This window comes from Sebastes umbrosus, chromosome 2, assembly GCF_015220745.1.
Source record: "Sebastes umbrosus isolate fSebUmb1 chromosome 2, fSebUmb1.pri, whole genome shotgun sequence".
NCBI lineage: Eukaryota > Metazoa > Chordata > Actinopteri > Perciformes > Sebastidae > Sebastes > Sebastes umbrosus.
Genome location: NC_051270.1, coordinates 3,797,915 through 3,812,868, shown reverse-complemented (window position 1 = coordinate 3,812,868; position 14,954 = coordinate 3,797,915). Strand labels below are relative to the sequence as shown.

At 40.7% G+C, this 14,954-nt stretch overlaps 1 protein-coding gene across 3 annotated transcripts in view; it reads left to right on the top strand.

Annotated features, from left to right (window-relative positions):
- Nucleotides 1-14,954, top strand: part of bnc1 (basonuclin 1) — a 68,908-nt gene that overhangs the window by 44,464 nt on the left and 9,490 nt on the right. The window contains exons 1-2 of one of the 3 annotated variants that reach the window (XM_037756822.1): nt 1,724-2,064; nt 13,883-13,985. In XM_037756822.1, the coding sequence (XP_037612750.1) occupies nt 2,050-2,064; nt 13,883-13,985 (118 nt within the window). In that variant the 5' untranslated portion in view covers nt 1,724-2,049. Of the gene's footprint in view, nt 1-1,723; nt 2,065-4,453; nt 5,101-13,882; nt 13,986-14,954 lie in introns of those variants that run through there. The other 2 variants (XM_037756823.1, XM_037756816.1) reach the window with 2 other exon arrangements.

The window sequence follows — 14,954 nt, the reverse complement described above, 5'->3', positions numbered from 1 at the left end:
TTAACTGCTTTAACACATTAACGCTAGAGTGAATATACGGGTATCATATGTCACTAAAGAAACCTAAAGAACCCATCGGTACCAACCATGTCATACTAGCTTGTTAACGCTCCAAACTTGGAAATAACGAGTTTCAGAGCGCAGTGGTGACGTTGTTGCGTTGTGTCTGAAAGGACCTTCAGTGAGTGAGAGAGAAATGGAGAGAACTAAGAGAAAGAAAGACTCAAGCAGGAGCAAAAATATATATAAAAACTGATGAATATTAGTTTATGCCAGAGATTCACACACCAAGTTCACACCAGAGGGGCGAATTATTCAGCTTTCTTTCCTGGGAGTTAAAGGTAAAATTAAAAGTTTAACATAAAAATGGTGTTGTTGCATACTTGCCAATCTTGAGACCTTAAAAATAGAGAGGATTCGTGGGGTCTTTACCCAGAAAAATGGGTTGATTGTACCTTTAACTCTGAATAATTCGCCCCTGTGGTGTGAACTTGGCGTGTGAATCTCTAACATAAACTAATATTCATCTGTTTATATCTATTCTTGCTCTTGCTCTCACTCACCGAAGGTCCTTTCAGATACAACGCGACAACACCACCACTGCGCTCTGAAACACGTTATTTCTAACGGCTTGCGCCGCGCCACGACAGCTTTTCGCTGCATCGAGCAAAGCCCAACTTTGGGCGCTGCACGCTGCGGCGAGCGCAGCTCAAACATGAGCTCAAACTGCGCTGCGTCAAGAGTGTAGACTGCTCTCTTCCGCTAGGAATCGACAGTTACTGTAGCTCTATTGTCGTCCGGGTGGAAATAGTGTGGATTATACACACTGTTCAATTCCAGAAACAGGCTGAGATAACGAAAAGGAAAAAAAATTGTGAAAATTCCGGAGAAATTCGGTGGAATTATGACCCCGGGACGAAACTGGGAAGAGTGCAATGAAAAACAGGAGTCTCCCGGGGAAATCTGGAGGGTTAGCAAGTATGTGTTGCAGTGTACTCATTATTTTGTTAGTTTCACTCCTTTAAAGTCACCAGAATGCAGGAAACAAAGTCTCTGTAACTCAAATATTTCTGAGGGGACGCCCCCCAGACTCCCCCGCTTAGGTTTCGAAATCCTCCCTTTTTCTTAAGGTCTCAAGGTTGGCCAGTATGAGGTCCACGTATTCCCTATAAGATAACACAGATTTAGTTTTTGTCATGTGTGAAGTCCCCCTCCTCCCGAGAAACACTCAACACAGACGCTGACACATTCCTGACGGCACAAGGCATAACTTGTTATGGAGGCTGTTCACAGAGCTGTGTTAAGGTGAATCCAGACACACACACACACACACACACACACTGGGCTGTGTGTGCACTAAGAGGGGCAGCGTTGATTTAGGGCATTACTCAGACAGACAGAGAGAGAGGAGAGAGAGTCTCTCCCCTGACTGCATTAGGAGAGCCTCCAGCCTTTGTGATTCCTTTTGATCAAATCTCTGTGAAAGATGAGTGTCATGCCCTCTTCCAGCCAGCTGTGAGGGGACTGCCCTGTGACTCTGAGGGGGTAGACATGTGTGTGTGTGTGAGTGAAAGAGCATGCACACCTCCATATGTGTGTGTGTGTGTGTGTGTGTGTGCAGGCTATAGGGAGGGAGCAGCTCCTGAGGTGAGAATGCCGAGTGGGAGGATCTCATTCCAATCCCCTGTGCCCAGTTTCAACACACACACACTGAACATCTTGAGTAGTTTAGAGCCAGTCCACGGCAACATTAGAGGAGAGAAAGCAGAGGAGGCGTGTGTGTGTGTGTGTGTTTGAGCGAGTGTATGTGTGTGTGTGTTTGAAGCACTACTACGTCTCTTTTTTTTGTTGGTGGCTCAGTGTGTGTGTGAGAGAGCAGACAGAGTACATGTGTGTGTGTCGGTGTCTGTGTTGTTGAAGGAGATGCTGCTGTGTGTGATGGCTCTTTTGCGTTAGTATTTGTGCGGACGGGGAGAGTTGGAGGCAGTTGTTTTGTGGGACTCGCGGGGAATGGCAAACTCCACGGTATCCTTGGAAACATCCGACTAAATGACAATGGCCGAGGTAAGAGAGACGCTGCTATTCACTGTCTGTTCACACACACCAGAAGGATATGTTTGACAAAAGCAAAGTGGAAGGAGTTTATTACGGAGATCAGAGACTTTGAGGGAGAAATGTTTCGGGATTGAAGACGTTCACTACTTTATGTGTGCCAGAGAAAAATGCTGATTTATGCTGATTTATTAGGATTTGTTGTTACAAGTTGTCACATGGTGATCAATAGAGCTGGGTAGCGTTAGTGAGAAAACGAGTTTCAGTATTATACCAAAATGATTTTTTTCTGATAACTTTCTTTTTTAGAAATGTTCATTTTTTTTCAGCAGTTTCTAAAAACAAAAGAACTACAAAAACTTTGCCTTAATAAAATAGTATAAAATTAGCATTTAAAAAAAAATTCAATTAGGAACTATCTGATCAATGAATAAGTGAGCGTCATTTGATGCCAGCTGTTTGGTAATTGACAGTTTTTTTAAACAGTCAGCTTTCTTGAAACTTTTCAAAACTCACCCAAAAAAGCTGACATTTTTTTGTAAGCAAATGAGAATGTCTTCGCCGCGGTCAGCGTGGACAGAGATTGTCCTCACATGCCTTCCCAGAATCCAGAGACACAACTCCCAGTAAACAATAACAGACAAGTTGGACGTCCTCTCTCAGCGGCGAAGGACTCTTATTTAATTTCTTTTCTCAATTTCAGCCGCTTTTCTCAAATCATGTTCTGCATTTTTCTTTTGATTCATTCTAATCAATCCTATGAACTTTATCCATTTATTTTATTGTACCCTCGTCCTAAAGACAGTAATCTCCTGTGAGGAGAGAGAACCAGCCTCCAGTCCTCACCTGGGCCTGTTCTCCATCCGTCCACCCATCTGTAGTTTGGGGAGCAGAGCGGTCTGGCCTCCTGTAGCCTCCTGCAGCCTCTTGTAGCCTCTTGTAGCCTCTTGTAGCCTCCTGTAGCCTCCTGTAGCCTCCTGGCTGCCGGCCACAGCCTATTGCAATGTAATTTAAGAGCAGCCTAATGTTTTGCTGCAGCCATAATGTAACAATTAGCTGAGCTGTCTGCGTGTTGGTGGCGGCGGTGGCTGTAGCGGCAACACACTATCCACGCCTGTGTGTGTGTGTGTACAGTATGTGTGTGTGTCTGTGTGTGTGTGTGTGTGTGTGTGTGTGTGTGTGTGTAATCAGTGCTAAACAGTTGGAGGAGAAACAAATTGTGTTTTTATTCGCTGTTAGAGGAGAGAGGAGCAGCATCAGACAGGCTGGACTTTAACTTCCACAACATTATGAGATAGATTTAATAAATGAAATACTGTCAGATCATCAAAGCTGAAATAAAAACAGCTAATTGAAAAGGCCACTTACTTATTTATTACTTAATTTTTTTACCACAATTTTTTATTTATTAAAAAAATTAAATAGACGCTTAATCTTTTTTTGTTGAGAACAACTTTTTATTAATTCATGTTGACAGAAAAGAACATGTGTACATATACAGATCCAAAACAATTCAACTTAAATTGATTCATGTTATATTGTGCATAACAATACCTGGCGTACAAATAATAATATAGAAACATGCATATACTGTATATATATATATATATATACAATATACCTTAACAGAAATTGGTATGTCTGCACAGCCTATACAGGTGTACCTTGCACCTACGTACACATGGTGTACATAAATTCAACACTTACACGTGCGCACATGCACGCACATACACACACACACGTCTAAATGTCAGCAATTTGTTTTATAACAAATTGTCATTCATCATCTTCATTATCTATTTTGAGCCTCATAATAACGAGAATGCTACTAAATTAAAAAAAAATCTGATGAGTTGCTATGATTATATATTTTATCTCAAGGTATGTAAAATAAATTCATATCTACAACTTTTAATGTTAAACACGTTACGTTTTTAGATAATTGCAGAGCAGAGTGAATTCAGTTTGGTATTTATTAGTTGTTACATTTTTACAAATATCTAAATCAAAATATAATAATAACAAATATAATGTTAAACAAATTATAATCTGCCATCATCTCTCCGTGTGAGGAGAACATTTTATATGCTCCTCTAACAGGTTGCCTTTTCCATTGTGTGAGAGGCCATTACTCCAGCAATCCATGAAAGTGATTTAGATTTATGTGTGTGTGTGTGTGTGTGAGGTGTGTGTGTGCGTGTGTGTGTGTGGTGTGTGTGTGTGCGTCTTTCCTTTAACACACACTCATGTCCTATCTCTTTATGCTTGCTGCTATCTCCCTCTTTCTGTCGCTTGTTTCCTTCTCTTCTTCTCCACCTCCTCCAACAACTCTTTCTGTGGGTGTTTCTCTTTAGTGCTGCAGGGCCCCGGGGCGCACACACACACACACACACACACACACACACACACATATAGGGCCCCTGCTCGTCTTCACAGAGTTGCGCTTCGCTTTGTGTGTGTGTGCACCCTGCCAGCCTCGTCAGCTTCATTAGCTTCATGATGGTCCATCCGTGAGAGGATGGTGGTGGTGCTGGTGCTGGTGGGGGGGGGGGGGGGGGGGGGGTGTATCTGCTCCAGCCTTTTACCCCCCTTCAGCGTCTCCTCGAGCTGGCCCCCAACGTACCCCCCTTAAACTCGCAGCAGCCACCCCTTGCGTTTGCTCCGCGCTGCCACCAAAAGGCTTGTGAGGATTTGTCAGCCAGATGTGACAAGATTGTCAAGAGGCAGGCGAGGAGAGGAGAAGGGGGGGTTTGAGATCTGATATGAATCAGAGCGTAGCTGGGAGCCAAACTCTCTCAGACTCAGTGTACTAACATGTTCCCCTCATTTGCTCCCTCTCCGAGCCAAACACTCCCTTCGAGTTCCTAACGGGGAGCCACATACACCAGGAAGCCAAACTTTGGCTCGCCTCCTTCTCCTCTTCTCCTCTTCTCTCTCTCTCCCCCCTACCCCACCCTCCCTCCCCACCTCCACCACCAACCAACACCACATTGTCTTTTTTTTTTTTTTCCTTTAAAGAAGCCAACCCTTTTTCTCATGGATATTCAGGTAAAAGATCTGCTACCTTCTTTGTGCGCGTCAGTGTTGGAACATGTGTGTGCTTTCTTGTGATTGACTGCTGGATGAGTATGAAATAATGAGTTGTTCACGCTGTCTTTGGACTCTTAATAGGCTCAAACACAGCCTGTCACTACTTGTACTCGCTCAGGCTTTTCCCTGGGTTTGTCTTCTCCTTTTCAGGTCCAATGCACCGTTAAGGGAACGTGTATTCTACTTTAAAACTGGGTGGCTCTGTAGGCTGAGGGGGTTTTGCGTATAAAAAAAGTCCAATGTTTAATCATTTTTATCTGGCGCTGCGTGTTAAAGTGCTTCCTCTTCCTCAGTGTGAGTGACATTAAATCATGCAGGCTGAGGCCGGATCACGTCGCCCCGCTGAGCAGCTCATGTATCGTAACCTCGCTTTAACTAACACTTGTCATCAATTAACGTTTTACTGCCTCGCTGTCAAATACACAACCCGGTCCAAGGCGTGATTTATTTATGAGACTGTGTTCTCTTCGCTCGCGCACAGCACTGTGATCGGCGGTGGTGGGGCCATGGTGGTGTGTAGTCAACGCAGCTACAAGTTTTGGCGCTGTGAGGTGGTTTTATTGGTGGAAGTCGGCGTTACGAGCAGGATGCGAGAGTGGTACCAGGAACACCGCGCTCCCACTGAATTCCTGAGAGTTGTCTGTGTGTTCTGGCTGCATCACATATTTATTTTCCTCTCTGTGTGTATGTGTGTGTGAATGTTCAGCTTTTCTTGATCGCTGTGCCGTTTGTTTTTTAGTGACCATTTAAATATATGTTACTCTTTAATTTTTTTTTTTATTATTACATTCCAATATCAATGTGAGTTTGGCTATACATTTTCATTTGTAATTTCCTTTATAACTTCAAAGTGAAACGGATAAAACAGTTGCTTTTATACGTTTTTGCTGAAATCTAAAAGCAGTTACATTTCATGTTGCTATTATTATATTTTATTATCGATTAATCTGTTGATTGTTTACATGGTTAATCAATCTTTGTCATTAAAAGCCAGAAAATACATAAAAAAGTTCAAGAAATTGCTTTTTTTTTGTTTGACCAACAATAAAAGATGAACTTTATAATAATATAGAACAGAAAATAATAATTCTCACATTGGAGAAACAGTAAATGTTTCTTTATTTTGTTTGATTAATTGATTAATCAACTAACTTTCTAATAAAGCAGCCTTTATAAAGGGTTTATAAACTGTTTTATAAATCATTTACTAATGTTACTTTATCAGTTCATTGTAAACCTTTAATCAGAACTAGTTGTTTGGAGGATAAACACCGGCCAAAAGGATGTTGTAACCTGACACTGTTTTCTCATAACTGATCTATAAAGCATTAGTAAATAATTTATTATTCATTAATACATTCATTAGTTACACTTTCTGAACCCTTTATAAATGCTGCTTTAATAGGAAGTCGTATCACTATCTCTAAAATCCTAAAAAGAAGAATAATGAATGCTAATAATAATCATAAACAGAACTATAATCCACATCTTGCTGTTTTTCCACATATTAGGTGTCAACATAATTTCTAGCAGAGCTCCCAGTCTGTGTTGCGTAAAGTTATCGCCAAGTTTTTCAAGAAAATGTGTTTTAATTCGTACAAAAAGTCAACCTTTAAATGGATCAAATCGGTGCCACATTTCTGTTTCCCATCAGCAGAGAAACTCTCCTTCACGTCCCTCCAGCCGTGATCGTCTTGTTAACTGATTAACGGCTGATAATAAAATCTGATCTCTTTCCTCGGAGCTGCTGATCGCCCTGTTGTTATTCACTCTTTGGCACCAGCAACGCTTGTTTCCCCCATTGAGTGTCAGTTAGTCAGTCAGTGTATGTGTGTGTGTGTGTGTGAGTGTGTGTGAGTGCCGAGCTGCTGCTAATTGATTAGTTTTCCAGCGCATTAGGCCAACAAGTCCCCCCGTCCGTCCCCTGGACTGTCTCCGTCCAAAGCAGCTGTTCACTTCTGCTGAGTCTCCGTGGCCATTCAGGATTCATATGGCAGGATTTTATTTTAAGAGCCAGAAAGGACCATTTCATTTTATTTCTTGTGTGTGTGCGTGTGTGTGTGTGTGTGTGTGTGTGTGTGTGGGTGTGAAGGATGTCGTGGCTGTTAGCCCAGCAGAGGAATGAAGATGATGTTCCACTTTGAGCACACAGAACATTTTTGTTTTCTTTCTGTCTCTGTCTTCGAATGCATAATGTCGTTTTTATATATAACATCCACACACTCTATATCTAAAGGTCACCACATAGATTAACTAATGTTAATATGATTTAATATAAGGATAGAGTGGACTGAAGAAGCAAACTTGAACGCCAAGAATCAGCTGATAATAGTTATATTAACTAAGTAAGGGATAATGTACAGCAAGCCGGTCGTTGTTGCGAAATAAACCCCGACAGGGCGATGTTATTTCACAACAATAACCGGCTCGCTGTACATTATACCAGCATATTACACGGCTACTTACTTAAGAAATCAATAATTTGACACAAAAACGGTCTGCCAGAGTCCGACATCAGAGCTGCGCCCATAGCAACGGTCTGTTATACATAGCAACGGTCTGTTATACATAGCAACGGTTTGCTATAAAGAAATAACAGACCGTAGGATGCCGTGATTGACCAATCAGAATCGAATATTCAACACAGCCGTGTAATAAATGGAAATAATATCCTGTTTACAGGTTGACTGACCTGAAATCATCATTGATGTCTTGTGTGTTTTTATGTGGAAAGGTGTTTTATACCAGCCCAGTTATTTCGTGATGGTCAGCACGAAATCAATTCGTATATAATCCACGTAATTGTTTATCGGGAAAGTATAGAGAGCGGTGAACGCCGCGTATAGGGTGGGTCAAAAAACACAGGATTTATCGCCCAGGAGGCCGGTGTTCGTGTCCCGTGTGAAACCAGAAGTCACGTAACTTCCGTACTTAAGTGACGGCACTTCCGGAGTTATTTTAACCCAAACCGCGATCCTTTCCTAAACCTAACTAAGTAGTTTTGTTGCCTTAGCCTAACCAAGTTGATCTATTCCTAAACCTAAATTGATACGTGCGTCACGCGTTGCTGGACGTTTGTAGGAAAACACATGAAAAATCTGTTGTTGAAAGTCGTGCTGAGCGTCACGAAAGAAAAGGGAAATTCGTGTCTATGTGAACAGATCAAATAGATGAAATTTCATGACTTCACGAACTGCTGTGAGACTGTTTTATACATTAATATTGTCTTAAACCTTTAACATAATTTCAACATTATTGTTTAGGATATAGTGCACTGAGGAAGCAGGTGTTCCATATCAGCCCAGTTACACAGCAGTTCTTGAAATAGTCTCAAAATTGAATGTATTGATACGTGTAGACACAAATTTCTAGTTTTTTTCTTGCTGGTCAGCATGAAATCAAAATGTAATCCACGTAATTGTGAACCAGGAAGTATAAAGAGTGGCAAACGCCGCGTAGGGAGGAAGTCGGGTTGGTCAAAAAACACAGGACTTTCGCCTATAGGAGACCGGCGTTCGTGTCCCGTGTGAAACCAGAAGTCAACGATGATTTATTTGTCACGTAACGTCCATACTTAAGTTACACCACTTCTGAAGATATTTAAACCCAAACCACAATCTATTCCTAAAACTTTCTATGTATTTGTGTTGCCTAAACCTAACCATGTTGATCTATTCCTAAACCTAAGTAGTTTTATTTTGAAAAGACTGGAACACATTTGTAGGAAAACGCACGAAAAATCTGTTGTTGAAAGTCATGCTGAGGAAAAAAAGGGAAATGTACGTTGTTGTTTAGGATAGAGTGGACTGAAGAAGCGAATTTGCTGACTGGGTTGAATTCTGAATGATTCTAATCAGTCGTGATAATATAGTTAATTTTGCTATATAGAAATATTATATACAGGTTAACTGACCTGAAATCATCACCGCTGTCTCGTGTGTTTTTAAAGGTGTTTAAACCCGGGACTGGGTTGTCGTTGTGTTTATGTCGTCCCTGCCTTCTTCACCTCTTTCCTTAACCTCACCTTCTCTCTCTTTACCCTCCCGTCATGGCCTCCATCTATCCTTCCTACACAGCCTGACCTCTGAGTGCACAGAACGCCTTTAACTGCAACAAATAGATTGACACTGAGGGGCTGGTGGCTGCATGGAGACATACACATTGAGGCTGTATATGCTTTCAATTTAAAGAAAAAAAATATATATATATGAAGGTTTGCTATGGTAGTGCTGCCAGCGCCACACAAAGAGATTCAGATAGAAAACCAAGGCTGTATAGATTCATAGTACCCAGAGATGAAAGATGTCTTCTGCGACATTCACATAGGAGTTTTTAAAAGTATTTCATTCCTCCCCACTATTTAAAATCCTATTTTTGCATTAACTTGCTCATTCCGGGTTTTCATCAGCAGATAGTTAGTTCAGACGTCATCACACGTGTTCAAAAGATGTGGCTGAAAGCTCTGGAAAAATGTCTACTTAGAGTTTTTTATTAGATAGTATTTCTATTTTCCAAGATCATGAATGAATGCAGAAAGAGAAGCTCGGAGTTAATACAAAATTAATTTAATACAAAATTAGGTATGGTAAAAAAAAAAATTATGCAGACTAAAAAAAACTCTAATGATATAAAAGAGAAACATTTTTGTTCAGTTGTTTTTTATTACATTCCTCTATACGCTCAGTGTGAACTGTTATCGCTTGTAATTTCCTTTATAGCCTCAAAGTTAAACGGATAAATAGTTGCTTTTATAAATATATGCTGCAATATTTAAAGCAGTTACGTCACGATTATTTTTATTATTGATTAATCTGTTGATTGTTTTTTTCGGTTAATCAATCAATCGCTTTGTCGTTAAAAAGCCAGAAAATAGAGAAAATGTCCATCACAGGTTTCTGAAATTGCTTCTTTTTTTTTTTTGTTTGACCAACATTAAAAAAAATCCAATGATATGAACTGTATAATAATATAGAACAGAAAATAAGAAGCAAATTCTCACATTGGAGAAACAGTAAATGTTGAACTTTTCTTCTTTTTTTTCTCACTTCAGTGAGAATTTGACTAATTTATTAATGAACAGACTGCACTAACTTTAATAAAGCAGCCTTGTGAGTAAGTAAGTTAGTAGTATAGTACTAGTAGTAGGAGTTGTTAGTAAGAGTTTTCCCCCAGTTCCACAGCACCAGTTTGTTTGAGTATGTATTGTGTTCCCACTGGAAAAGTGACACAATTAGGTATAGCAAAAGAAAAGTTATTATGCAGAGTAAAAAAAACTCTAATAATAACAATTTAAATTTCTTTTTAATGTTTTTTTTTTTAGGGCTGTCAATCGATTAAAATATCTAATTTTGATTAATCATTTTTTATCTGTTCAAAATGTACCTTAAAGGGAGATTTGTCAAGTATTTAATACTCTTATCAACATGGGAGTGGACAAATAAGCTGCTTTATGCAAATGTTTGTATATATTTATTAGTGCAAATCAATTAACAACACAAAACAATGACAGATATTCTCCAGAAACCCTCACAGGTACTGCATTTAGCATAAAACATATGCTCAAATCATAACATGGCAAACTGCAGCCCAACAGGCAACAACAGCTGTCAGTGTGTCAGTGTGCTGACTTGACTATGACTTGCCCCAAACTGCATGTGATTATCATAAAGTGGTCATGTATGTAAAGGGGAGACTCGTGGGTACCCATAGAACCCATTTTCATTCACATATCTGGAGGTAAGAGGTCAAGGGACCCCTTTGAAAATGGCCAGGCCAGTTTTTCCTCGCCAAAATTTAGTGTAAGATTGGAGCGTTATTTAGCCTCATTCGCGACAAGCTAGTATGACATGATTGGTACTGATGGATTCATTAGGTTTTATAGTTTCATATGATGTCAGTATCTTCTCTCTAGATTTAATACTCAGCCCGCTACAACCTAAAAATCGCAAGTTGCGTTAATGCGTTAAAGAAATTTGTGGCGTTAAAACAACTTTGCGTAAACGAGTTATTATCGTGTTAACTTTGACAGTCCTAGTATTTTGTTGCACTACTATTATGTTTTAGTTGAAGAAGCCCTGACTTCATTGCGTGTGCCCCCCCACCACCACCACCATTAGTCATTTATGCAACATGTACTGGCGAGATGCTACTTAGAGGCGTGTGTAATGTATTCAAGGTGGAGGGGTTGATGTGTGGCCACTCTGTCACACATCACTGATATAAAGAAACGACACCGTGTTAGCTCCGGCTTCAGAACACACGCTGACCCGGCCGCATCATTTTGTGCAATTAGTCTTCTTGTCATCGACTGCAGTGATGCGTGCGAGCAGCCGCGGCTTTGTTGTGACAACAGAACAGAGAAAGAGATGGTGAGGAGGCTCGGTCACCAAGCCCCGGCCCGCCCCGCGCTGCCATGCTTCCTCCTCTTCTTCTTCTTCTTCGTCTTCTTCTCAGGAACTCATGAAATGAATCGCTAATTAAGATAAAGAGCACACTGTGCATAGGAATGTGTGTGTGTGTGTGTTACAGGCTGGTGAGCAAGCAGGGGCACCTGATTGAGATGTATATTAGTGTGAGCAGCAGCAGGAGGTGTGTGTGTGCACCCACAGAGGGATGGGATTAGCCTAATTGGGCCGTGTTGGTTCTTGGTGCTCTGTAATGATGGGATTACGTCGCTGAGAGATGAGCAAAGGGCTGTTTTTTTTTTACACCTCGCCACTGTCCGGAGGAGGCTGGGCGAGCCGGCCGGAGATCAAACCCGACAGAGAGGGCGATAGAGAGAAACGGATATCACGGGACTGAAGGCCGGAGCTGCCCCCGCTGTGCTTCAAGGCCAGGTAGCTGCCGCCACCTTCAACATCGGGTCACTTTATCCGTCCTAATGATGGGAGGTTATTGTGAGGTGAAATAACGTGATCCCAGATCTCAAGGACAAGCCCAGCCTCGAGCGCAGAGCCAAGCGGCTCACTAAATGAGGAGGAGGTTCCCCATACACCCACCCACACTCCCTTTTCTCTGCGCTCGTGGAGAGGGGAGCGAGCTCCGGTGAGGGAGCTAAGCATGCCGCTCATGTATACTAAAACCCCCACTGATCATGCATTATAGATGCAGAGGGAGAGAGGTGGCGTAGTGCAGCCACTCCGAGGTTTTTTTCACCATGTAGCACTAACAACACCGGCTTTGATCATAAATCTGATGATGCTTTTCCCTCAGTTCCTGGTGTGTAAATGATTTTTTTTTTTCCAACGCGGCGAGAGAGAGAGACATTTTTTAGTACATCAGTGAGTCCTCTCCTCACAGGGTCGCTGCCAAGTCAGCAGCTACCCAGAAAACTTGACTCATTAATGCCATTCACTCCTCACTTTGAGTCCGTCCACTGCATGTTTATCCTGAAAAGATAAACCCCCATTAGCAGATGCACTAATGGACGGAGTCCTCTGACCTGAGTGTGTGTGTCAGTGTGCTGCAGGGCAGTTCCTATCTACAGTAACCAAAAGGTCTCGGACACACCTGGACCACCAAAACCATCTCAATCAATCAACGCCTAAGGCATACACACTCACACACACACACACCTGTGCTAACGCTGCACTCGCAGGGCCAACCCGGCAATGAGTGATACACAAAGGGAGAGCGAAATGACTCGAGGCATCTGTGCTCTTTCTTTAGGGTTTCCGTGGGCAACTTGACGGTTGTACATTTTTCATGGAGCTGTTGTAAGTTAAGCAGCGCTGCAGCCACAGAAGGACGAGATGACGGGGCACACTCAGTATTATAGCGCTATTATGCTGCATTCCTGCGTATATACACATGTGACCACTTGGAAATATTATACCTTTGGAGTGATAGGAAATATAAAAAAGGGCTTAACATCAATAACGTCACATCTTTGATGTTAGGAATTTAGAAACAGCACTTCAACCTTTTTAAAAAACACTCACCGGAACCACTCACGGCTCAGATTCTACTCAACAACAGTATCAAATATGTCTGTAAAAATGTGAACGAAATAATACGAGAATATTTTCATTTAATGAAATACTGCAGCCCAAAAAAAAAAAAAAATGTATGACTGGGGTTTAAATAATTCAGCATCAGCTGCTTGATAAAAGCGTTAAAAAAAACACTCAATATTTGTTTTGGATCGATAGAATTGTATTTAAATCAAAAAATATGGTGGTGCTTCGTGTTGTAAAAACAGGATTTTCTTTTTTTTTGTGGGCAAGTCTGTAAAGGGGAGACTCGTGGGTACCCATAGAACCCATTTTCATTCACATATCTTGAGGTCAGAGGTCAAGGGATTCCATTGAAAGTGGCCTTGTCAGTTTTTCCTCGCCATAATTTTGCGTAAGTTTGGAGCATTATTTAATCTCTTTCACGACAAGCTAGTATGACATGGTTGGTACCGATGGATTCTTTAGGTTTTCTAGTTTCATATGATACCACTCATCTTCACTCTAGCTTTAAAACTGAGCCCACTACAACCTAAAAATCACAAATTGCATTAAAACTCATTCATTAATTTCATTTTATGAAACACTGAGGGGTGTGTCTGGGGTTTTGAATTATTCAGCATCAGCTGCTTGATAAAAGTGTTTGAACAAGAAAACACTCAATATTTGTTTTGGATTGATAGAATTGTATTTAAATCAAGATATGGAGGTACTTTGTGTTGTAAAAACATGATTATTTTTTTTGTTGTGTGCTCATTTAAAAAAGATCAACTGTGTGTTTTTAACAGGCAATCTGCTGCACTTTGGTGAACTGTAACTGTGACAGCTTCAAGCCTGGGAAGCTGAAGAGGAGGCAGTGTGAAAACTGCAAGCATGGCTGGGTAGCACACGGTAAGAGCTCGCTGTTTCTACTGGTGATGCAAAGAACTGAGGCTTTCTTCAATAATATGTGTTGTGTGATTTTATTGTCAGAAAAACATACTTTTCTCACCCCTATAAGAGTTTTAGTTTAATTTGTCTCTGACATCTCTACCTTTTAAAAAAACCCTCAACCTATCTTACAAAAAATTTAGTTGCTATTTTATCAGTAGAAAGATGAAATGAAAACTGTTGACAGTGTGTTCTGTGATTATCCAGAGTGACCGGGACACTTTATGGGAAAGGATATTTGACTAGTGGGGTCGACGCTGTCGTATACGACAGAAAAGTACTTTAGTTACTCTTTTTAGAATATCTCCAGAACGCTGCGGTGTAGAGACTTTAACTTTAACTTGCAGCTGCTTCGTCAGCACCGTAGCTTTCTAATAGGGATCTATCGTAATCCTTTCAGGCGGTTTGTAATCCAGCTTGGAACAACAGTGTCAGAGACTTCATAAAAGGGATAAATCCAACAATGAAAATCTGCTGTGAGCTTACCTTTTGTAGAAAAACGGACAAAAAAAGGCCAGGACTTCTCTGTAAAAAAATGTATGTATCTTTTAATGTGTATTGGTTAGAATGATCATTTTTCTCCCACTAATTCTTATGATTTGGGAGAACATTTTTCAACAGCCAAACACCTTGAACCTTATTGTTCTCTGTGTGGTCTGAATACATTTCTGTGAGATTCAATTTCCGTTTTATTTTTTTTATTTTTGTCTTTTGGTCATTTTAATTATTTATACATTCATGTGACATCACTGCAGCTTACATATTCTATATAGCCCAGTTTGTCCTGAAAAAAAAATATATAATTGTCATGATTGTGAATTACAGTGTTGAGATTCTGGAGTAATTTTTACAAAAGGCGGACCAAAAAATAGCAAAAAAATGTCTTAGTTAGACCCCAAAGGGTTAAGTCACAGTTATGTCTCATGTCTT